Source organism: Puma concolor, chromosome F2 (assembly GCF_028749965.1).
Source record: "Puma concolor isolate L17-30 chromosome F2, mPumCon1.1.hap2, whole genome shotgun sequence".
Taxonomy (NCBI): domain Eukaryota; kingdom Metazoa; phylum Chordata; class Mammalia; order Carnivora; family Felidae; genus Puma; species Puma concolor.
This window is the reverse complement of record NC_141684.1, coordinates 36,215,752-36,240,888: the sequence shown is the minus strand read 5'-3', so window position 1 is coordinate 36,240,888 and position 25,137 is coordinate 36,215,752. Positions and strand designations below refer to the sequence as shown.

General features: G+C 41.8%; 1 protein-coding gene across 4 annotated transcripts in view; it reads left to right on the top strand.

Annotated features, from left to right (window-relative positions):
* The window catches only part of GRHL2 (grainyhead like transcription factor 2), a 176,253-nt gene that overhangs the window by 92,249 nt on the left and 58,867 nt on the right, over positions 1-25,137 (top strand). For all 4 annotated transcript variants that reach the window (XM_086695141.1, XM_086695139.1, XM_086695138.1 and 1 more), the window contains exon 8: positions 18,084-18,178. In XM_086695141.1, the coding sequence (XP_086551267.1) occupies positions 18,084-18,178 (95 nt within the window). The remainder of the gene's footprint in view (positions 1-18,083; positions 18,179-25,137) is intronic.

Sequence of the window (25,137 nt, the reverse complement as noted above, 5' to 3'; positions counted from 1 at the left end):
AGCTACAATAGATAAATTGAAGCACATTCACATACAGTTTCTCTCTACTGGACAGAATTAAGACTTATTTTACCACCTTACCATGCAGATGTTCCAAAATAAAGAACACCGTGGTTTTTGCATTTTCACAGCGGGTGGCGTGGATTGTAATGACAATGACACTGTAGTGCAATGACACTGACTCCACAAGCACATCTAAATATGCCTCATTACTTTGTAGTCACATCCAACAAACCATTATCAATATAACTTTGTGGCTAATTGTGAAACCAACAATTTGTTCTTCGTTCCCTCTCTGTCTTCAATTTTGATCAGCAGTCGTCTTTCCCTGTATCGGGATGTGTCAGTTACATTGTTAATATTAATCCTGTAGTCCTCCATGGTAAATAGCAGCAGGCGGTTGTAGTTCATCTTTGATTATTAGCATGTGATTATGGGATTTTCATCTGTCCCTCATGCAAATCTATCTTTTTAGCGCCAGTTTTTAAATGCCCCTTGTATGTCAAGGTAAAGCTTTCTTGAAAGCTTAAGTCCCGATGAGGTGGAAATATTTCCTGAAGTTTCGTTCTCAATAGTTTTCTTTGCAAGTTGAAGAGAAGCCTTTTGGAAGACTCTCCAGCTCAGAATTATCCTGACCTTGGTGAATTACTCCGCTTAAGCTGTTCTTTCCAGGCTTCAGAGCTCTCTTTAGTCTGGAATCATACCCCACTTTGAAATAGGAATTGTGATTAAAATTAACGTGATTGTTTTTTTTCTTGGAGTTTTCTAGAGGAAAGACCAATACCATATGATTTCATTCAAATGTGGAATTTAAGAAACATAACAGAGGAAAGAAAAGTGACAAACCAAAAAACAGACTCTTAACTATAGAGAACAAACAGATGGTTCCCAGAGGGGAGGTCGGTGGGGGGGGGTGGGTCAAATAGGTGAAGGAGATTACTAGCACACTTACCTTGTTGAGCACTGAGTAATATATGGAATTGCTCAATCGCTATATTGTACACTTGAAACTCATATAACACTGGATGGATGTTCACTACACGGGAATTAATTTTTTTTTTTTTTTTTTAATGGAGGTTAATCTTAGTGGAACTTGAGCAGCTGCAGGAATTGGGTTTGTGGTTCAAATTTAGTGAAAGACAATTGACGTGAGGATTGATAGTTCTTGTAACGTGTCTGTGTCCTATACCACTAGTTACCAAAAAGTCATTTCTTTTGTTTGATCAGAAGGTACTGCCCACGGTGGCCAGTCTGCTGTAATCACCTCAGACCTGCAAATGGGGCTCCTGTCTCCAGCACGACAGCCCCCAACATTTTCCCACCCTTGATGATACTTCCAGACACTGTTAACTTCCCAGTTAAGCCAACTTTGATTTATAAAAGAGACCTGAACTCTTTGTCAGATGATGGTACTTGATCCTTCGTGAGAGACTTGAGAAGTGCCATTCCATGAGAGGACATTCCAGTCTTCTCTCGAAGACCCATTCTAGTGCCCAGCAGCCTTCAGTGTCAGCAATAAGCTTCAAATAGCCAAAGATAAGTATGTGCAATTGTACTTTTGAGTTGCAGATTGAAGAAATTCAAACACACGCTTACACATGTGAGTCACCTTCTGCTTTTAGGGAAGTGCTGTAGCCACAGTTACTGAAAATTCCTCTTCGCCATCAACTTTGGTTAAAAACATTTATGTGATAAAAGTGTGGTAGGCTATTAAGGTTATATGTTTTAAAACATTATAAGGGGCACCTGGGTGATTCATTGTGTTAAGCATCTGACTCTTGGTTTTGGCTCAGGTCATGATCTCACGATTTGTGGGGTCCAGCCCTGCACCAAGCTCTATGCTGACAGCATGGAGTCTGCTCTCTCTCCCACTCTCTGTGCCCCTCCCCTGCTTGTACTCTCTTTCCCACTCTCTCTAAGATAAATAAACATGAAAACATTATAAAATGCAAGTACTCTTTAAAGTTTATTCAGGCAGAGCATATTGATTTTCAGTTCAGTAAGCATTGAGCCACTGTGGGTTTTCATTTATTGCATTGCATGTCTCAGTATGCATCCTAGAAGCTCATTCTGTTGGGGACAACAGCTCTGGGGAGAGTCACTTCCTTCTCAACATGTGTACTTAGTGTGATCCAGCAGTTCCTCCCCCCTTCCCCCAGCAAAGGGTCCAGAACAGAGCCAGAGTTCATATGTCCAGGCCCTGATTCTTGGAGACTTCCTTTTAAACTATTGCTGGGTCTTCCTCTTTCCTTCCATTCTGTGTTTCTTCAAAATGGCGTCCACTAGCCCATATCCTACACTGCTAGTGTCTCTCCATCCAGTATAGTCTGTCTTTTATTAAACAATCTTTTTAAGTTTACTCATTAATTTTGAGAGAGAGAAAGAATGGGGAAGAGGCTGAGAGAGAGGGAGAGGAAGAATCCCAAGCAGGCTCCACACCGGCAGCACAGTGCCCGATGTGGGGCTCGAACCCATGAACTGTGAGATCATGACCTGAGCTGAAGTTGGATGCCTAACCAACTGAGCCACCCAGGCTTCCTTATTAAAAAATCTTAGTGCCAAATCTACAGGTCCTTTTTTGCCCCTCACTAGTTTTCCTAGTTGCTTCCAGCTTCTTCTTTGTTCCTCTTTAGGGCTCTGCTTGCCTAGAGTGTCTCTCCCTCCCTCCTTGACCTGGCAGACATTTCACCCCTTAAGACCTTTTCCTCCATTCCCACTTGGGTGGGATCTTCCTAATCTTTCCAGGCAGAGTCAGCTGCCCCTCTGTGGGTTTTGGTTTATATCTCGTCAATGCCTATATTTTAAATATTCCTACATTTTAAATATTAATCAACTATACTATAGCCTTTTCGATGAAAGTAGTTTAATAACTAATTACTAACATAAAAATAGAATACATACACTAATACACCAAGGGAAATGACTCATTTTTTTTTTTTTAATTTTTTTTTTCAATGTTTATTTATTTTTGGGACAGAGAGAGACAGAGCATGAACGGGCGAGGGGCAGAGAGAGAGGGAGACACAGAATCGGAAACAGGCTCCAGGCTCTGAGCCATCAGCCCAGAGCCCGACGCGGGGCTCGAACTCACGGACCGCGAGATCGTGACCTGGCTGAAGTCGGACGCTTAACCGACTGCGCCACCCAGGCGCCCCAACTCATTTTTAACTTAACTAGAAATCATTACTGTTTCGTGGAGGCAAACACATAGGAAATTGTTTCAAAGCAAACTTTCAAAAAAAAAAAAAAAACTAGCTAGATTTGGAAATTAAAAATTGTAACGAAAGTGGCCCTTAGTTATTTTTCTTCACTGCTCCTGAGAAGTATGTTTACCTGGTTCCAGGATATTATGGTTGACCAAACCTTTCCCTGCAAAGGGTTTCCTTAGTGCTGACAATTTAAAAACCCTGAGTGGTTAACCAGAAGGAATGTTACAGAGGGGATTAAAGCATGGCATGGATGCTTAGAGACCCCTCTCAAAATCTTAATAGACCCTCTGTACTTAATGCAGTAAAATGCTTTATTTCCTGTTTTATGTTCCCCCCTCCCCCCACATTTCGTGGGCACTATACCGTCTTTCCTCTGCTTGATGGAACCTTTTCTGTATCTTCAGCAGTGGAAGACCATGCTTTCGTCTCAAACATGTAATCTGCGCTTTTATTTGATTTCATCTTTTTTGTCTGAGGCTTGTTTCTTTTCTTCAGAGATGCTTTTAATGAGACCCCAGGTAACCTGATAGTCTCACGGTTTGTAGTATTCCTTGCTTGGCTTAAAAGTTACAAAAAATATGTGGAGATACACTCTGATAGTTTCGTGAGGCTCGTCTGTTGATGGAACAAAACCGCACAGCCACCATCGTCCGCTATCCTTCAACATTGACCAGAAGCCTCTCTCTGGCTGCACTTTGCAACAGACACAAACATGCGTCTTTGCCACACCCCCGAGTGCGAAATTAGGCAAATCTAAAGTTTTCCTTCTTCACTTACACCACCTAAAACTTGCCAAGAGAGAGTCTTTCCAAAATTAAATTAAGCTCTTTGAGGTTGTAGAAACCCAAGTGAGGGAAAGCTGGTCAGAAGAAACGTCTTTGAACAGGCTCCCAGGAATGCAGAGCCACCTCTAGTGTTTGTATTTTTGAAAAGACAAGTATTGCAATAACTGAGTGCTACATGAGTGAGCATGATCTTGTAGGGTAGGTGCTGCTATTATCTGCATCTCACAGATGGGGAAACCCGCTTAGAGCAGTTATGCAGATTTCCTTAGGTGGCTGCTGGTCCTGTTGAACTTATCAGGACAGTCCCCGGATGCTGTGGCCTATATATATATATATACACATACATACATACATATATTTTTTTCTTTTTTAGAGAGGTGGGCGGGGGCAGAGAGAGAGGGAGAGAGAGAATCTTAAGCCGGCTCCATGCTCAAGTGTGCAGCCCGATGTGGGGCTTGATCCCACGAACTGTGAGATCATGACCTGAGCTGAAATCAAGAGTCAGACGTTCCGCCGATTGAGCCCCTCAGGTGCCCCTCGAATAAATATATTTAAGAGAATTAGAATTTCAGTTTTGAAATGTTGTCTAAATCCTCTAATAATTGATAGAAAATAAGTAAACAGGAATGGCAGTGTGAGTAATTCAAGTAGCAGTGAATGTAGAAATCATTCGTGGAACGAACTAGAATAGCTGGTGCCGTCCCCCCACCCTGCACCCATCACGTACAAACTCACCTTCCTGTGTCTGTTAATCAATGTGGTGTGTGTGATGGGGCAGCCGGAGGCAACTGGGGAGGTTAAAAGTGGAGGTGAATCCAGAAGAAATGGCAAATGTTTATGAGGATGTGAGGAAAAAGGAACAGTTGTGCACTCTTGGTGGAACGCAAACTGGTGCAGCCATTGTGGAAAACAGTAGGGAGGTTTGTCACAAAATTAAAAATGGAACTACACTATGACCCAGTAATTGCACTATTGGGCATTTACCCAAAGCGTACGAGAACACTAATTAAAAAGGATACATGCACTTCCATGTTTATTGCAGCCTTATTTGCAATAGCCAAATAATGGAAACAGCTCAGTTGTCCGTTGATAGATGAATGAATAAAGACGATGTGGCATATATATATGCATATATATACATGTACATATATGCAATAGAATATTACTCAGCCATAAAAAAGAATGAAATCTTGCCATTTGCAGCAACATGGATGGATCTAGAACAAAATAAGCCAGTGAAAGACAAATACCGTATGATTTCACTCAAATTACATTCACCGGCATTTAAAGAACAAAACAAACAGAGGAAAGAAAAGTGACAAAACAGACTCTCCCGGACTTCAAGCTGTATTACAAAGCTATAATTATCAAGACAGTATGGTACTGTCATAAGAACAGACACTCAGATCAATGGAACAGAATAGAGAACCCAGAAATGGACCCACAAACATATGACCAACTAATCTTTGACAAAGCAGGAAAGAATATCCAATGGAATAAAGACAGTCTCTTCAGCAAGTGGTGCTGGGAAAACTGGACAGCGACATGCAGAAGAATGAACCTGGACCACTTTCTTACACCATACACAAAAATAAACTCAAAATACTGTTTCCGATTCTGTGTCTCCCTCTCTCTCTGCCCCTCCCCCGTTCATGCTCTGTCTCTCTCTGTCCCAATAATAAATAAACGTTGAAAAAAAAAATTAAAAAAAAAAAAAAAGGGGCGCCTGGGTGGCACAGTCGGTTAAGCGTCCGACTTCAGCCAGGTCACGATCTCGCGGTCCGTGAGTTCGAGCCCCGCGTCGGGCTCTGGGCTGATGGCTCAGAGCCTGGAGCCTGTTTCCGATTCTGTGTCTCCCTCTCTCTCTGCCCCTTCCCCGTTCATGCTCTGTCTCTCTCTGTCCCAAAAATAAATAAACATTGAAAAAAAAAAAAAACTCAAAATGGATGAAAGACCTAAATGTAGGAAGCCATCAAAATCCTCGAGGAGAAAGCAGGCAAAAACCTCTTTGACCTTGGCCTCAGCAAACTTCTTACTCAACACGTCTCCAGAGGCAAGAGAAACAAAAGCAAAAATGAATTACTGGGACCTCATCAAAATAAAGAGCCTCTGCACAGCAAAGGAAACAATCAGCAAAACTAAAAGACAACTGACAGAAAGGGAGAAGATATTTGCAAATGACATATCAGTTAAAGGGTTAGTATCCAAAATCTATAAAGAACTTATCAAACTTAACACCCAAAAAACAATCCAGTGAAGAAATGGGCAAAACACATGAATAGACACTTCTCCAAAGAAGACATCCAGGTGGCCAACCGACACATGAAAAAATACGCAACATCACTCATCATCAGGGAAATACAAATCAAAACCACAATGAGATACCACCTCACACCTGTCAGAACAGCTAACATTAACAACTCAGGCAACATCAGATGTTGGCGAGGATGTGGAGAAAGAGGATCTCTTTTGCACTGCTAGTAGGAATGCAAGCTGGTGCAGCCATCTGGAAAACAGTATGGAGGTTCCTGAAAAAATAAAAATAGAACTACCCTATGACTCAGCAATTGCACTACTATGTATTTATCCAAGGGATACAGGTGTACTGTTTCAGAGGGACACATGCACCCCAATGTTTATGGCAACACTATCGACAATAGCCAAAGTATGGAAAGAGCCCAAATGTCCATCGATGGTTGAATGGATAAAGAAGATGTGGTATATATATACAATGGAGTATTCCTCGGCAGTCAAAAAGAATGAAATTGTGCCATTTGCAACTACATGGATGGAACTGAAGGGTATTATGCTAAGTGAAATTAGTAAGAGAAAGACAAATATGACTTCACTTATATGAAGACTTTAAGATACAAAACAGATGAACATAAGGGAAGGGAAGCAAAAATAATAAAAAAACAGGGAGGGAGACAAAACATATGACTCTTAAATATGGAGAACAAACGGAGGGTTACTGGAGGGTTTGTGGGAGGGGGGATGGGCTAAATGGGTAAGGGGCATTAAGTAATCTACGCCTGAAATTATTGTTGCACTATATGCTAACTTCCTGGGATGTAAATTAAAAAATAAATTAAATTAAAAAAAAGAATAATGGCCCTGCAGGAACTTGGGAGATGTTTTTTTCCAGACTGCACATCACATTAAAGGGGAAAAAAATAAAGGGAGAGACAGAACCAACTTAAAAAGCATTTCTTTGCCAGTTAAAGACTGGATCAAATAAAATCGCATTTTTTTTTTATAAAGAAGAAAAAAAAACCAGATTCTTAATTATAGAGAACAAACAGATGGTTCCCAGAGGGGAGGTGGGTGGGGGATGGATGAAAAAGGTAAAGGAGATTACGAGCACACTTATCTTGCTGAGCACTGAATAGTATATGGAATTGTTCTATCACTATATTGTATACTTGAAACTAATATAACATTGGATGTTCACTACACTGGAATTAATTTTTTTTTTTTTTTAATGGTGGTTAATCTTAGTGGAACTTGAGCAGTTGCAGGAATTGGGTTTGTGGTTCAAATTTAGTGAAAGATAATTGACGTGAGGATTGATAGTTCTTGTAATGTGTCTGTGTCCTGCACCACCAGTTACCAAAAAGTCATTTGTTTTGTTTGAATTTTTTCAGTCTGCAACTCAAAAAAGTACAATTGTACGTATTTGAAGCTTATTGCTGACACTGAAGGCTGCTAGGCACTAGAGTGGGTCTTTGAGAGAAGACTGGACTGTCCTCACATGGAATTGGCAATTCTCAAGTCTCTTACTGATGATAACGTACCGTCATCTGACAAAGAGTTCAGTTCTCTTTTATAAATCAGAGTTGACTTAACTGGGAAGTTAACAGTGTCTGGAAGTATCATCAAGGGTGGGAAAATGTTGGGGGCTGTTGTGCTGAAGACGGGGGGAGCCCCGTTTGCAGGTCTGAGATGATTACAGCCAATTGGCCACCGTGGGCAGTACCTTCTAATCCTGTATACCTATAACTTTTTGTCCCCATACCTACCCCTAAGAGTGTTGGTAAACTAAGTAATAAGATGAAGAATGGAAAGCTAAAGTTGAACATAAGTAGTTCATGCAGTATACAAGAATGAATTACTTACCAAAGCACTATGCATGTCTTCATCATTCATCAAACTGTCAGAATGTACCAGGCACTATTTTTCAAGAGACGAAATAGTTTCATGAAAAAATAGACTGAATCTAAATCTCACTGAATAACATAGACTAATGAGAAGAGCTTAATTTTAAGCCCATCCAAGTTTATTTAAATTCAGAGCTAGAAGCCATGGTGCATATAAGGTACCACATGCACGTATGTGTTTTTGGGTCTGAACAAAGGGTATGACTTATTCTGTATTTGAAATCAAGTTTACAGCCAAGACCAGCGTTCTTCAAAAAAAATTAAATCAGAATAAAAAACACTAGCATACACGGAACACAGTAATGTGTTACAGTGTAAAATGCTTTTCTTATTTGTAAGTTTATTGTCACTACAATTGAAAGCTAGAACATTGGCTTATAAATTCCTTTGCTAGAAACAGAAAGGTAAATCAAACACAAATAAAATATTAGGAGAGAATTCCAAGAAAAGGGAGAATTCCAAGAAAGATTCCCTCTTAAATGATGTGTGTGAAGGTAATATATTCAACTATGAATAGTAAATAGGAAAAATATTTATATCCAGCTTTCATATCAAAGTCACTCTATATTGGTCACATCCTATAAGTAAGTCACAAATTATGTCTTCATAATTTCAGCCATTCTTGTTCTAGGTTGTATATGGAAAGGCACTCATTTGAAAGGTAGTATGTCACAGAAATCAGAGGACTCTGGCTATGTACGTAGGCAGAATTTCTTAGGTTCCAATCCCAACTTGACCACTTAGAAGCTAAGTGATTATCTGGGAGGGGAGGTAGTTAACATTTTTTGCCTGTTTCTTATTCTACACAGTAAGGATAATTTAAAAAGCTACTGGTTACAATTGTGTGAGGTAATGTTTGGGAAGTATGTATATTTAGCACACACTCGGGCTCTCAAAACTGGTGGCTGATCCTATTATTTGCTCAGGGGTCAGGACCAAATGATGGAAATACATTTAGAGCCATTAAAAAGCAGCTCAAGTGTCAACACACTTAAGAAAAGCCAACCTCCGACTAGGGAAAAGCATGATAATGGATATAATGAACTCATTCACCTTCTTAGGAGTCATCCAGGCTTTAAGAAGCTACTTCTTTGATTTTGAAAAACAAAAAAATCTCAAAACCTACTTGGACTAGGGTTTCTTTATTCTACCTATTTTAAGTCAGAGTGAATACTTCTAGAATGACCCTCAAGTGTTTCCTGAATTTGAGCTGATTCTATGTGGTCTTTGCAGCCAGAGGGAAGCAAATGTTTGAGGACAGGTTGATAGGGGAAGTAGGGGCCAGTGTTGTTCCCCTCACCCACTGAAGGGTCTGTTTTTAGATATTGTTTCCCTTTTGTCGATGAGATAATCACGTTCAAAGAGGTTCTGTAATTTATTCAGAGTCACAGGACTTGTTGAGAGCAGGACAGAAATTAAATTTGGGTCTGTGTGTCTCCACCCCCAATGTCCTTTCTTCCTCTGCTTTGGACAGCACCCCATAAATCGACTCCTTGTATGGTCTTTGCCTTTTTTTTTTTTTTTTTTTAGAGAGAGAGAGAGCCCACAAGTGGTAGGGGGAGGGAGAGAGAGAATTTTATTTTTTTATTTTATTTATTTATTTATTTTTTTTAAAATTTTTTTTTTCAACGTTTTTAATTTATTTTTGGGACAGAGAGAGACAGAGCATGAATGGGGGAGGGGCAGAGAGAGAGGGAGACACAGAATCGGAAACAGGCTCCAGGCTCTGAGCCATCAGCCCAGAGCCCGACGCGGGGCTCGAACTCACGGACCGCGAGATCGTGACCTGGCTGAAGTCGGACGCTTAACCGACTGCGCCACCCAGGCGCCCCGAGAGAGAATTTTAAACAGTCTCCACGCTCAGATTGATGCAGGGCTCAAACTCACAACTGTGAGATCATGACCTCAGCTGAAATCAAGAGTCAGATGCTCAACTGACTGAGCCACCCAGGCGCCCCACGTCTTTGGCTTTTGTTGTTGTTGTTGTTAAAAAAAACAAACAACCTCTTCTTAGGCTGCCGGGGATTCACGCTGAATTGGCAGTGTGCCATTTTCAGCATTCCAGGGCTCATTATTTCACTAGTCCAGACAGAATCCACACTTTTCAGAAGAGAAACAATTTTTTATATTAATTATACCATTCCTTTTAATCTCCACAATATATACAAAAAATAATTTAAAAAGATAGTTATAATTTACCAAGCACGTGAAGCTTAATTAAGGTGAGGGAATTAACAGTTCCTTTGACGGCATTCCAGAATCACGCTTACACATACAGTTTGAGGAAAACTCAGCCTACAAAATCTGCGTCTAAAAACTGATTAACAGACCACCGATTATATGCAAAAAGTAAAAGAATAAGACGGCAAAAAGGACTCACCTCATGCTTTCCACAAGAATTAAAATAGAAATGAATCCCATCATTTCTCTGCAGAATGTAACTTGCCAGAATTATATATGAAAAGCACAGCTCATCTGCCCATGCTCAGAAGTCCTTCGCCAAAACACTGTAGTTGGCCATCGTTCTTCTTCAAACCTCTTGTTTTCTCAGAAGGGCTAACTTTTGAACTTTTCTTTCCATCTTCATGGAGCCTCATGGAACTGACCCAAGTGCTTCTCCACTAGCTAGTTGCCATGTATGATGTGCTGTGATTTTTCTCTACAAGGTATTCGTATCTGGTGACAACTTACTGTTTAATTTTGCAAGATAAATGTAGGCAGTGATTAATAGTTTTGGCCTTCGGCAACGGCCAGACCCAGATTCAAATCACAGGTTGGCCTGTTACTAGCCATGTGATCTTCTACGAGCCACTTCTCTGTAGGAGGAGGCTGCTAAGATCTACCTCACAGAGCAGTTGTGAGGATTAGATGAGCGCGTGTTGGTAAAAGACTTGGCACATGCTTGGCACTCAGTAAGCTCTTGGCTTATGGCAGTTGTTATTATCCCAAGAGTATTTGCATTTTAATGTCATGAGATGACAATATCCTTACCCAAAGGAATGGATGTTTCAGGATGGGATTGCAGGCATGAGAGCAAGCAGACATCTCGGAACCGGTGCTGTTCAGGTCTCACCATTTAGGTAATTGCTTGGGTCTCCTATATGCACGGTTTTCATCCACTTGAGGGGAAATCGTTGTCACATGGATCACATTGATAATTGGTATAGGACCTCACTGACAGATGTCGCTTTTTCTAAGACTGCATGTGGACTGAATCAGGTGCACCCAAAGGAGTAGTCATTTCAGTTTGCCACAGAGCAGTACTACCCAAAGTGTAGACCCCAGACCAAGAGCATCAGCCCCGTCTAGTGGAAGCTGATTAGAAAGGCACATTCTTTGTCACATCCCAGACCCACTGAATCATAATCTCTGGCAGTGGGCCTAGACAACTACATTTTACCAAAGCGCTACAGGCAATTCTGATGCACCCCAACATTTGAGAAGCACTGTTATAGGACACGAACACAGGCCTTTAAGCTTTGGGAAACCAGAAATCTTCACTCTACATCTTTGGGGGAGCCTCCTACAGGCCCTAAAGAATGTATATGGCTGTGCATTCCCATACACTTCACTCTGACATTCTAAGGACATACATAGCCTTAGAGAGGACCCTGGAAAGTTTGACTATCACTAGCAACGTGACATTAACAATGAGATCAACTTCATTCTTATTTCATTAGATAGAGTCCCATTTCTTTCATGGTTTCATTCTTTTCTATGCTTCAGATTAGTTGTGTACTTTAGGGTTATTCTTTTGTGTATAAATTATTGAGATTAATAAGGACGATCTTCAGGGGCACCTGGGTGGCTCCCTCACTTAAGCGCCCAACTCTTGATCTTAGCTCAGGTCTTGTTCTTAGGGTCATGAGTTCAAGCCCCATGTTGGGCTCCATGCTGGAGTGAAGCCTATTTGAAAAAAAAATTAGTAAGAACTACCTTTAAATTTCAGATTTAAAAAAGGCGGGGGGGGGGGTGCCTGGGTGGCTCAGTCAGTTGAGCATCCAACTTTGGCTCAGGTCATGATCTCACAGTCCGTGAGTTTGAGCCCCGCGATGGGCTCTGTGCTGACAGCTCGGAGCCTGGAGCCTGCTTCAGATTCTGTCTCCATCTCTCTGCCTCTCCCCCACTCATTCTCTGTCTCTCTCTCTCTCTGTCAAAAATAAATAAACATTAAAAAAAAATTTTAATTCAGATTAAATTTGCATAAATTTTTTTTGGAATCTGTTTCAGCCAATTATAATTTTATTTCAACATGCTGATTTTTGGAAGCATCTAATCCATTTTCCCATTTATATCCTCATTCTTACTAAGTAGATGTTAGTATTCTATAGACATTTGCAACCCAGGTACCAAACATGTAGTTTTTATTTTGCCTTGTCTTCTTTTAGAGAAAAAAATCCATTCAAAATGTAATATGTTCAAAATTAAGTGCTTTATAATTTTTTTTTTTTGAGTGGGTTGATTACTTTTCAGCCATGGTGGCTATCATGCAAGAACAAGCCATACACTCAAGTCACCTGACTTCTTGTCATAGAAGGGAATTCCAGGTGCAGGAGGTTGAATGGTGACCTTCCAAAACTGCTGTGTCCATGTCCTAACTCCCAGAATCTATAAATAGGACCTTATTTGGGAACAAGGTTTTTACAGATGTAATTAAGTCAAGGTTCTCAAGATGAGACCATGCTGGATTAGGGTGCGCCCTAAACCCAATGACAAGTCCTTAGAAGGTAAGAGAAGAGGGAAACAGACACAGAGACACAGAAGAGAACACCATGTGAAGACAGAGGCAGAGATTAGAGGGATATGTCTATAAGTCAAGGGACACTAAGGATTGCCAGCAACCACCACAAGCTAGGAGAGAGCATGGAACCTATCAACCTTCAGGGTCTCCAGAAGGAACCAACACCGCCATCATCTTGATTTGGGTAGTCTGGCCTCCAGCGAATAAATTTCTGTTGTTTCAAATTACCAACATTGTGGAAATTTGTTGTGGCAAGAAACTAAGCTTCTTATGCCAGCTCATTGACAATGCCTTTTACTAATTGCAACTATCAACATTTGCAAAATTTGGGTTTAAGAAGCTTTCTTGAGGAAAGGCTTACCAACAGGTTGCTGAGTTTCTATTTCTATACTATGAGCCATAAACCCTTAGGCAAACAACAGTAACACCGTTTTCGGAAATGAGAGGTATAACTATTAGCGTTTTATTCATTGGACCAAAAAACATGTGGACAAGCCAACATCAATGTGCATAAGCTGCTTAGTCTTAGAAAACTTTCCTAGTCACAAATGATAGCAGAGCTATTTTACCATTGTAGGAACGGCTTAGAGACTAAAGATAAACAGACATTTCTTATATTGCATAAGGTTAAAGAGGAAAGTGTGAGATCAGTCTCAGTTATATATTTGGTTTAGAATGCTTGTGGATACATTCATTCACTTACCCCATTGTTCAACACATTTATGGAGCGCATCTTATCTGTATGATGTTAAGCATTGAAAAAACAGCAGCGTTTAAGATCAATTCCTTGCCTGCATAGAACAAATAGCTAATGGGAAATGCTGGTAATAAATAAGTAAACAGATAAATAAAATATTGGCACATGGTATGAAGGAAATAAACAAAGTAATGTAACCACTCAGTAAAAAGCAGCCTTACCAGTGTTTTTGGGTTTTGTTATTGGCATAAAAAAGCATATTAAATGTAATTGTGTTGTTCATTTATTTGTCTACTTATTTATATTCTCTCCTTCTGGACCGTAAAAGCCACATGATCAGGGACCTAGTCTTGTTTCTTGCTGTCTCCCCAGTGTGATGACACTGGCTGGTACACGGTGGACACACGGTACATATTTGTTCAATATATTTATTTGGTGATGAAGTGAATATGATACAAACTGACAGAGGCCCTATGCACGATTAGGGGATGCAGAAAGCATTGTATTTGTATAGCATTCGTATTTAAGATCCTTAGTCAAAGTGTTTGACCAAACTGCCTTGGTTTGTCTTTATTTCTAAATATGACTTTTGGTTTTTAAACATTACAGTTGACCTAAAGCTGTTTAAAAATGCTAATCAGGGCGCCTGGGTGGCTCAGTCGGTTAAGCGTCCGACTTCAGCTCAGGTCATGATCTCGCAGTCTGTGAGTTTGAGCCCCGTGTTGGGCTCTGTGCTGACAGCTCAGAGCCTGGAGCCTGCTTCAGGTTCTGTGTCTCCCTCTCTCTCTGCCTTTCCCCTGCTTGTGCTCTGTCTCTCTCTGTCTCTCAAAAATAAATAAACTTAAAAAAAATTATAAAAAAGTATATTTGCCTTGGACTTGTTAATTTCACTTCTGAGACTATATCTTATTGAAATAATGAAGTATATGTGAATATTTAGCCATAAAGATAATTAAATGAAGTACTATTTATGGTAGCAAAGTATCGGACATCATCTAAATGACCAACAAGAGCAAAATAAAGTTTTGGCAAAGTTATTTTTAAAATTCAGTATAATAGTATTTTGCAATTACACTAAATTGCATTTTCCACAAGTTTATTTATTGACATGGAAAGATGCTGAAGAAGTATTAAGGGGGAAAAAAAGCAAAGTAAAAATAATTGTCACAATACTGTATAAAAATATTTACATATTGTGGAGAAAGGGAGACAGACTGAGGGAGGAAACAGGAAATATTTACACAGATGTGTTGTTTGTGGAGTAGATTGTGGTCTTTATGATGAATGCTTTTTTATTAAAGTGTGTATGCTTTTTTTAAGACGTAAAGATAGGGACGCCTGGGTGGCTCAGTCGGTTAAGCCTCTTGCTCTTGATTTCAGCTCAGATCGTGATCTCTTAGTCATGAGATCAAGCCCTGAGTCAGGCTCCAAACTGGGTGTGGAGCCTGCTTGAGATCCTTTCTTCCTTTCCTTCTGCCCCTCCCCCACTCATGCACACATGGTCTCTCTCTAATAATAATAATAATAATAATAATAATAATAATAATGCAAAGATACATGGTTTTGCTTTAAAGTTTTCCTGGGGGAACCAACAGAAACATGGACAAAGGCCATGAACAGGCAGTTTATATAAGCAAACACCTGTTTAGCTATCCCGGATGTGAAGAGATGCTTGAACTCACAAGTGGAAGAAGAAATGCAAATGTTACGTCAATAGGATACCACTTTGTACCCATTGGATTGGCAAAAAAAAAAAAAAGTTAGAAATTGGGTGAGCAAAAGGGGAAATAGGATTCTGGTGGAGTCTAGATTGGCACAACACATTCTAGAGAATGGGTCTGGAGGGCTATTTTGGAGGGCATGTTAAAAAGTAGGTTTTTCTGTGATTAACCCTCAATACAGGTCCTGGTAATAAAGAGAAAACCAAATCAAACTGACTTTATTTTATTATGGATTAATATGGACTTATTATTACGGACTTTGTTTTATTATTATTTATGTCACGGGTAGAAAAAGCAAATAGGACCTACTGCTTCTCTCCACCTGATTCATACAAGCACGATGGGTTGCATTACTGTAAGAAAGTGGTGAAAATCTTGATAAAGGATCACATGAACTTGGACTTTACAATAAGTGAGGAGGAAATGGATAAAAATGACTGGATATGTGAACTTTAGGAAAGCAGACTTCAAAATGTCACAGCATGAGCACAGCTTGTTAAAGCCTCGAGAAGCCACCAGCCCCAGAGTGACACAGCAACCCAGAAGGACACAGCTTGAAGAGATGACCATTTAGTCAGAATCATGTCCGATTTTGTAGGCAACAAACACTTGACACATCCTGGGAATTCGTCATAACACCCAGCTCCTGTCCTGGTGCAGCAAGAAAAATATTCATAAAGATTTTATTTATTTATTTAAAAAATTTTTTCTAGTGGCGCCTGGGTGGCTCAGTCAGTTAAATGTCCGACTTCGGCTCAGGTCATGATCTCGCGGTTTGTGTGTTCGAGCCCCGAGTCAGGCTCTGTGCTGACAGCTCAGAGCCTGGAGCCTGCTTTGGACTCTGTGTCTCCCCTTAGAGAGAGAGAGACAGAGCATGAGCAGGGAAGGGACAGAGAGAGGGGGAGACACAGAGTCCAAAGCAGGCTCCAGGCTCTGAGCTGTCAGCACAGAGCCTGATGCGGGGCTCGAACCCACAAGCCGCGAGATCATGACTTGAGCCGAAGTTGGACGTTTGAGCCGCCCAGGTGCCACTAGAAAGATTTTATAAACAAAAAGACCTCTTCTCCTGGCCCCCATTGTGGGCCTGGAGTATGAGGGCACAGAGAGGTGTCCAGTCCTGATTGTGAAGGACATGATAGATCATGGTGTAAATTTTAGCCCTGAGAAAAATTAGAAAAAGCACGTGATCTGACTTTCATTTCAGAAGAGTCATGATGAGACCTTTGAGAGAAAGAACATTTGTGATTAGGTGACCACCCTGTGAATGATCCAGACCTCGAAGGAAAGCAGATGGGCCGTGGACCTTGTTGCCATCTAGGCAGGACACGGCCGATGTTTATTTAGTACAGAATCAAAGTAGGCCAAAAGTAGGGGGAAATCCAGATGGTAAGCATAAGCTAAAACACTCAAGACATAGTGAGGATTAAAACTAGGAATATTGAGGCACCTGGGTGAATCAGGTGGTTCAAAGTCCGACTGTTGATTTCGGCTTGGGTCCTGATCTCACAGGTCGTGGGTTCCAGCCCCGCGTCAAACTTCAGGCTCTGCGCTGACAGCGTGGGGCCTGCCTGGGATTCTGTTTCCCTCTTTCCCTGCCCCTCCCTCCCTCTCTGTCTCTCTCTTTCTCTTTCACTCTCTCAAAAATAAATAAATAAACATAAAAAATTAAACAAACAAAAAAGCAGGAACATCATGTCCAGGCCTTAATGCCATGTATGACGGTGACAGTGGAGAGCGTGGGTAGTAGGGATCAGTTGCGATGTAGTATGTGTACCAGAAAGCTGGAGACCACTCGAGGGTCCATATCTGGGGAGAGCGGATAAGTAAACAGTGGCTGATGGTTACCACAGAATTCTCTACGGCTGCTGTTAGACGTAGGCATGCCACCAGCAATGTGATTAGAGACCCGAAGAGGTTCCTAGCTAAGGCTGCCAGATAAAATATAGGGTGCACAGTTAAGTTTGAATTACTGGCAAACAACAGATACTTCTTCAGGATAAGTATATCCCAAATAACTGCTAGATCTGGCAAGTCTAGCCATAGCACAGCGCAAGTTCCGGAAATAACAGCTATGCACACAGGCAAATCAACCCAACGTATTTTCTAAGCACACATAGCAAACACCTCGATAGCTGTTGCGTTTGTGGGAGAGGATAGGGAAGAAAAATGAATACATAAATATTCACATAAACAAAGAAATAAACGAAGAGAAGGCCTTAAATGGACAAGTGGTAATAGGGAGGTGAAAATGATTAACTCAATTCTCTGCACCTAAATCCAAAAGGAAGTAAAAAAAAAAAAGAAAAGAAAAAAAGTTTCCTTGCACTCTCCTGGAATCTCTTCCCTGGGTTCCCGCAACACTGCCTGGCTGATAACCAGCATATTGTTCTACCAGACCGTCCCTACAGATGACTCTGGCACCTTCCAGCACAACTAAGCTACAGGAATGTGAGGAGGTGAAGGAGTGGATATGTGTCCAGGGATTCAGGAGGGAAAAACACTAATAATTCTGTAAACCTCGTAAAAAATGAAACCAATAAGCAAATCTCTTAGGAACATCGCTTCACCTAGATTTGCTCTCCCAATAGCAGAACATTCTCATAGAGAAAATATTAGTAAAAGAAAATGTGCGAGCACAAATCCTTAACTGTTGCTAAGGGGTAGCCGGAAGAATAGGCAAAGTTTAAATCTCTTCATTGGAAAATGACATTTAAGTACATGTCATCAAGTAACTCTTACTCTCTTAAAACCTTTTTCTTTTTTAACGTGACAGCTGATTACAAGGAGAGCTTTAATACGATTGGAAACATCGAGGAGATTGCATATAACGCTGTTTCCTTCACCTGGGACGTGAATGAAGAGGCAAAGGTGAGTGAAAAAAGTAGCCTTGATTCATTTCTCATGCCTTTTAAATAACGTCACCGTTCCCTGCAGATGATTCTTTCACAACAGCCTCTATAAGTAGGGAAAGATTTGTTAACTGAAGCCAGGGGTAAAAAAAAAAAAAAAAAAGGGAAATGAGCTTGTTATCTTTCTCTAGAAGTTACGCACATTCAGTTACGTGCAGTTAAATTGCCTTTTGGAGGATAAAGGAGAAAAGGGAGTGTGTGCGTTTCTCTGTGGCCTCTCGTGGGATGGGCCAAGCTGCATGCCCCTCCCCAGTCCTCCAGCTCCCTGTGCTTTATTTTAGCACATGATACTGGCAAGGCTCGTCCAGAAAACCTCGTTCACCTACACTGCAGATTCCCCTAAACAGCCCTGACTGCTGCCTTCTACAGAGGCAGGAAAGTGTTCAGAGCTAATGTGTCCATCGGTAAGTGACTGGGCAGGCCTTCTGGCCCCATGACTCCTTCCAGACAGAGCCTGCTTGAGGGAAGGGTACAGAAAGCACGACTGGGGGTCTCTGACCTTCATTCCCTGTGGTAGAGCTGGCACCGTTACATTCAATCCTGTCTTTAATCCTGACTGCTTCAACTTTTGGTCATTTTTCTTGGTCCCAGCATGGTTAGGAAAGGCAATGGTAAAATCTACGGCGAGTTGTGCCCTGAGGGTAGATGTCCATACTGCACTGATTTGGGTAAAAAAAAAGTAAGACGCATGGCTACTCAGGTCTGTCTGCCAGACATGAGTCTCTTCGGTTTTATGAAAACTACAGACTCTACTTAGGCTCACTCTTCTTTCTGTGTTGTTTAGCTTCTGATCCTTGAGCCTTATTTTGCACTTAAGAGAAGGTTCCAGATGAAACCTAAGCTTGTTTTCTGCCTCAGTTATGTACCATTTAGGAGGGTGTTAGAAGACTGTCTTCAAACTAATGAAAAGATCAATGTAAACAGTTCCCTTCAATGCTTTATTGTCTTCGAACAGGGGGAAGGCTGGGTGAGAAAGGAAGCTGGATGGGAGTTTGTGGGCATGAGTTATGTACAATATGAATTGCTCAGTGTCTCATTTCACTCAGGTATGAAGCGATGTAAATGAAATTGGCTTTAGGCCCAAGAAAGGTGACCCAAATGGGTGAGCGGCAGCGGAGTGCCAGAACAGCCTGGAGAATGTTCCGGTGGCTCAGTGCATCCAAGGGGAGGAAGTAGGCCTTGCAACAAACGGATGGGAGGTCAGGTCCCACACAGAACTGTAGGGAAAGTTTGTCTTCTACGGTTCACTCCTCCTCCATTTAAAGTTCCTTGCTCAAATCTTGTGCTTCCCGTTCATAACTCCATTCCCTCAGCAGCTACATTGCTGGGGTAGATAATGAAAAGGCCATCTGGGCAATGGCACCGTGGAGTGGGGGTTGAAGTCCTCAGAGAGTCATCTGACCTCCCTGGGCCTCAGTTCCCTCCCACATACAAACAACAGCACTTTTCCAGTGGTCTCTGCTGTACCACACATTGTGCTGGGATTATGACGTGGGAAGATCCAGGGCTCAGGGAAAGGCGACAGGGAAACCAATAACCCCACAACAGTGGGAGGGGTGAGAGGCAGGCCAACTATATAGGGAGCACAGGGATCAGGAAGACAGTGGGATCCTATCAGGGACAGTGTCTTGTCAGGGGCGCCTGGGTGGCTCAGTCCGTTAAGTGTCCGACTCTCGAGGCTCTTGATTGCGGCTCCGGTCATGATCTCAAGGTTCGTGAGATTGAGCCCTGCTCTGGGGTCTGCGCTGACATCACAGAGCCTGCTTGGGATTCTCTCTCTCCCTCTCTCTCTGCCCTTCTCCCGCTCACGCACGTGCGCGCGCACACACACACACAGTCTCTCTCCCTCCCTCTCTCTCGAAATAAATAAACATTAAAAAAAAAAAAAAAAGAAAGAAAGTGCCTTGTCAGTGTAAAGCAAGCTATAAATGTGAACTGTGATCATAGCCCCAGTTTTCATTATCAGGCGGTCGTGATAATGAGTGCTAGTGGGTAAATGTGTCAGTAGGGACCTTTTGAAGAACATGCCTAATCAGAGGCGATGGTTTAAATGATGGAGGCTCTGCAGTGAACTAGCAAGGTAGGTAATTTGGGGTTGAACTGACCTTTCTTTTAGCCTAGTGCAGATGATATCACTCATTTCCCATAGGTAGGAGCTCACTTTTCTTCTTAAAATGTGTGTGGTTGTGCATGTGTGTTGTTACGGGCTGACAAGTTTAAGCTCACATAGACCTTGACAAAGGGCAGTGGAGGATATTTCATATTGCTTACTGTGGCAAAATGTTTGTTTAATATATATATTTTAGTGACTATAACTTGGTTGTTGCCATTGTATGCAGTCTGGGTTGATCAAATAAGTAATAAAAAAAAAATAATAATTTCCCCCAAACTACTGGCAGAATTTTCAAAGAAAAACCGTAAAAGTTAAATTCACTTCATTCTTTAAAATATTACTGATTTTATAATAAGCAGATTGCAAAACAAAAAACAAAAAGCAAAGTTGTGGGGCGCCTGGGTGGCGCAGTCGGTTAAGCGTCCGACTTCAGCCAGGTCACGATCTCGCGGTCCGTGAGTTCGAGCCCCGCGTCAGGCTCTGGGCGGATGGCTCGGAGCCTGGAGCCTGTTTCCGATTCTGTGTCTCCCTCTCTCTCTGCCCCTCCCCCGTTCATGCCCTGTCTCTCTCTGTCCCAAAAATAAATAAAAAACGTTGAAAAAAAAATTAAAAAAAAAAAAAGCAAAGTTGTATGACTGTTGAGAAAATGGTTTCCATAAAGCAAGAAGTAAAAACATCCTTCCTACAGCAGAATTGTTTGTGATTTTCATCATGTGGACTTCTCAGGAGCCATTGACCTTGCCTTCAGGTTCCTATTTGTAACATCCACAGAGAAATTTTTTGTAGGTTATGAGGCCGGGGCCCCATTCAGTGTCCTACATTATTTTGGTTTATGTGGCCAGAGGACACAAAATTATGACCTCCAGCCTTTATGTGGGCCACAGAATTATATGTTGTGTTGTACCTCATGCATTTGTGTACTCCTATTTCAAATTAAAAAAAAAATTTGCCCACATTTCATAACCAGGAGATTATAATTATAATTACTATTTTTTTAGATCTAGACTTCTGGACTCTTTTGGATAATTAAAGATTCTGGCACCCATGAGTCTAAGCATTTGCAAGGCCATGAGTGGCTCTTAGGAGATACTGGCTGTTCTTTTTAGTAACATCCTTTTCTCTAGCCTTTTCCATTCTGGAACTTTCCCTGCCTGGTCGTTGGGGACATGTGAGTTCTTAATGCCTCAACCACACACTCTCAAACTACTGAATATGCAGTTTACATCTTCACTGGCTTTCAGTGTTGGGGAAGGTAGTGACACAGTGGAGGTTGCCAGCATTCCCGGGTGCCTTGGCCAGGCTTTGGCAGCCGGCCAGAAGTTGCCTTGTGTTAGCTCTGTTCAAGAGAGTTGCTGTGACCGTTTGAATGCCCACAGTGGTGGTAAATCTTGATCTTTGAATATGTTTAAAGAAAAATATCAGAAATCGGGGCGCCTGGTGGTGGGGGGGGGCTCAGTCTGTTAATTGTCCCTACTTCAGCTCAGGTCATGATCTCACGGTTCGTGAGTTTGAGCCCCGCGTCAGGCTCTGTGCCGACAGCTCGGAGCCTGGAGCCTGCTTCGGGTTCTGTGTCTCCCTCTCTCTGCCCCTCCCCCCCCCCCCCAATAAATAAACATTAAAAAAATTTTTTAAAATAAAAGAAAAACATCAGAAATCGCCTGGGTCCAAGTCTGAATACGTATCGACACGTTTGATAATACCACTTCATGGTTAAAAATGAGATTTCCTTTGTGAAAGACCAGCTTTAAAGACAGCAATGTCAGAAGAGACATTACAAACATACTTTGAGTCACAGCAGCATCATTTGAGAAAACCATATGTCTTCCTACGATAACTATGTTAAAGAAGAGCTTTTATTTGGACATTTAAGGTTCGGGGCGTTCATTAAAAAAAAAATAACGGCCTGGTATTTGGTAGTCTTAGCACATATGCATAATCAAGACTCGATGATAAAAGTTTATGCGTTTTTCGAAAGCACAGTTCCTACTTTTTTCTTTTGTTGCTGTCCTACCTTGCATTTCTAGTTCTCCTTTAGCACAAATAGAAGAATGGCAAGGATGTGAAACTCTAATCGTTTAATCTAACGATAGGAAAAAGTTGGGCCAGGGAAGGTGTTAAAACTATTAGTCAGAATGAGGCCTGGGGATTAGCTGCAGATTTTCGGTCTCAGTCGCAGCACGGTTCTGGCAGAACTGTCAGAGTTCTTCTACCCAGAACCGGTTTTGCTGGTTGTGCCACAGCGTCCCTCTGCGCAGTGACACAGGCAGCAGAAACAGTCTGCAACTGGACGTTCTTTTCCCCTCAGGGTCTGTGCGGTCTGGAAGCTCATGTAACACGAACTGGTGTCCCTGGGTCCCTGGGTCCCTGGGAATGACTCGGTGATATCTGGGTGGGTGAGGTCCTGAGTGTCCACGCTGTCACAGACTGGAGATTGATGGGGGTCTGAGCACAGGGTGCCAGCACTGGAGTTTGGGCAGTCAGACGCTCGTCCCGGCCCCGGAATGGCTGGCTTTGTGAATTGCCCCTCCCGAGCTGCGGTTTCCTCAGCTGGCAAATGGCAGGAAGAGGTGACAGAGAATTAAGGTCCAGTCCATGCGATTCTGTTGGGAAGGTCACAGTGCTTCATTCTTTCACGTGACTCCCGTTTCCAAGGTCCTTTCACTTTTTCTTTTTTTCCCTTAGCCAAACGCTGGTACCTACAAAGTAGATCCGTTGCTCGCTAATCCCCAAGATGAGGAATTCCCAGGCAAGACCCTATTGAATTATCGAAGAGCAGTGAGCTCAGATTCCTGGCACCGAGCACTGCCTTTCTTCAGGCGATGACATCACCCCCAGAGCCGAAGGGCAGCAAACCCTAATTACCGACTCCCCTTTCTCCCAGATTTCTAAAGAGATTCTTGAAACCGGGCCCCTTGTTTTTGTCCGGTGCCGTTTTCTCTGTTCACAGTGATTTCAAGAAACCGCGATGTGCTACAAACGCCTCTCATGTGACCACAGAGAATTACGTGAGCATTAAGATGCTACTTGGTGCTCTGAGGAACAAGTTTCCTTTCTGTGTATTTTCTACCGGAACACCATAGCACTGTCTCCCCCATTTCTATGCTTCATTCTTTCTGTGGTGTATAAGCTAAGACGAAGGAGGCTTCTTTCCATGAAGCCTTTTTTAATCCCTCTGCATCCAAGCCTTTTGGAATGATCTTGATCCAGTAAAAATGTTGCTCCTCCCTTAACTACCAGCACTGCTAAATAACCAAGCAGTTAGATAAACCCACTACTACTCTGTCTCCCATCCCTGATTTTTAAAAGAACTTATTATAATTCAAGAATAAGAAATTCTGTCACTCCTGGGTTACTCTTGGCTGCCTGTCACCTGTGCCTGTGTGCAGAAGCAGGGATCACCCTCCAGAGCAATGCCTACCCTGTCCCTCCCCTTCTCTGTGCTGAGTTGCAGGAAGGGGCTCTGGGGGGTCGCTAGTCCAGCTTCTACTCTGCCGTATCAGCAGTGAATGTTCTTCCTGCATTTGGGGGTTCAGGGAGGAACTTTCCGAAAGGAAGTTGTTGTAATTTTAGAAAGGGTCAAGGACACAGATAAGCCGTATGTTTTTATCCCTGTTAAGCTTTTGTGCTGAAATTGGGGGTGGGCAGGGCTGAGACCTGGTCAGGGTGGGGCAGGGAACAGAAGGGTGGTAAGACGTTATGGATCATTTTCTTGTGTATCTCAGATTCTGATTCCACTAAATATCGACTCCTACGTAGCAGGCACTGCAAGATTAGGCAAGTAGACAAGGTGGACTTTAAACATAAATCCTCCAGAGTCCATGCTGTTAAACATCCCATGAAAGGGAAATCTGCATTTTTTTTTTTTTTTTTAGACCCAAGCATACTGTGATTTTTCTTCTCAAAGCAATTTATGGAGTACAGCTCCAGAGAAAAAGAAAACAAATGGTTGGCCCCATCTCCTTGAGTAAAGCAGTTCAATCAAGCCACCATGATTTTGTCACTGTCTCCTTACTGCCCACCAGCAAGATGGGTTTGCTGCTCCAACACAGTCTCTCTCTGTCCATGTCTTTGGTTGCCCTGGTACATTTTCTATTGATATTATACATATTATCGATTAGAATGAATATGGGAATGAGGACTGTTCAGCTGAGTGCGTGTGTGTATTAGCCTTACATTAGTGATCTCATTTGCACGATCACTAACTTTGTATTAATTAAAGATCGGTGCATGCTTTGTAATGTAACTCTGAGACATCCCAGTGTTTTCTTCACCACAGTGATATACATCTATACTTCTCACTTCTCTCCAGCTGCTTTCCTTGGTATCCCGAATTTCATTTTCATATTCATGTGCGTTATTTTTGTACACTTTTCTTTTACGCTTTTGTTTCTGTTGTGAACGGTGGTATAATGCTGTTATGAACCGTGAAGGCTATTCTTTTCTCTTTTTTGCAATGCCATGCGGGAAGCACAACATGAAAAAAAATTCAAGGCAAGAGTGATGATTATCATTAGAGAAAATAAAGTTTACAGGAGGCACACAACGGTTTTTAGCTTTATGTTTGCAACTTGAGAATAATCCAATAAACGAAAGCCCACATTTACCGATCTAGTAAATTCAAAGTAAATATTTACACATAAGCAATATTCATTTTAGAGATATGTTCCTCTAACTTTGTGGTCCCTTTGGATGCTTTAAATGAGTTGGATTTGTGGAAGAGATATCCATGTAATTTTTTAAATTGTAAGGAAATTCAGGGTGGGGGGTACATGTTGATATTTCTTCTGAGCCCTATTTTCCTTAAT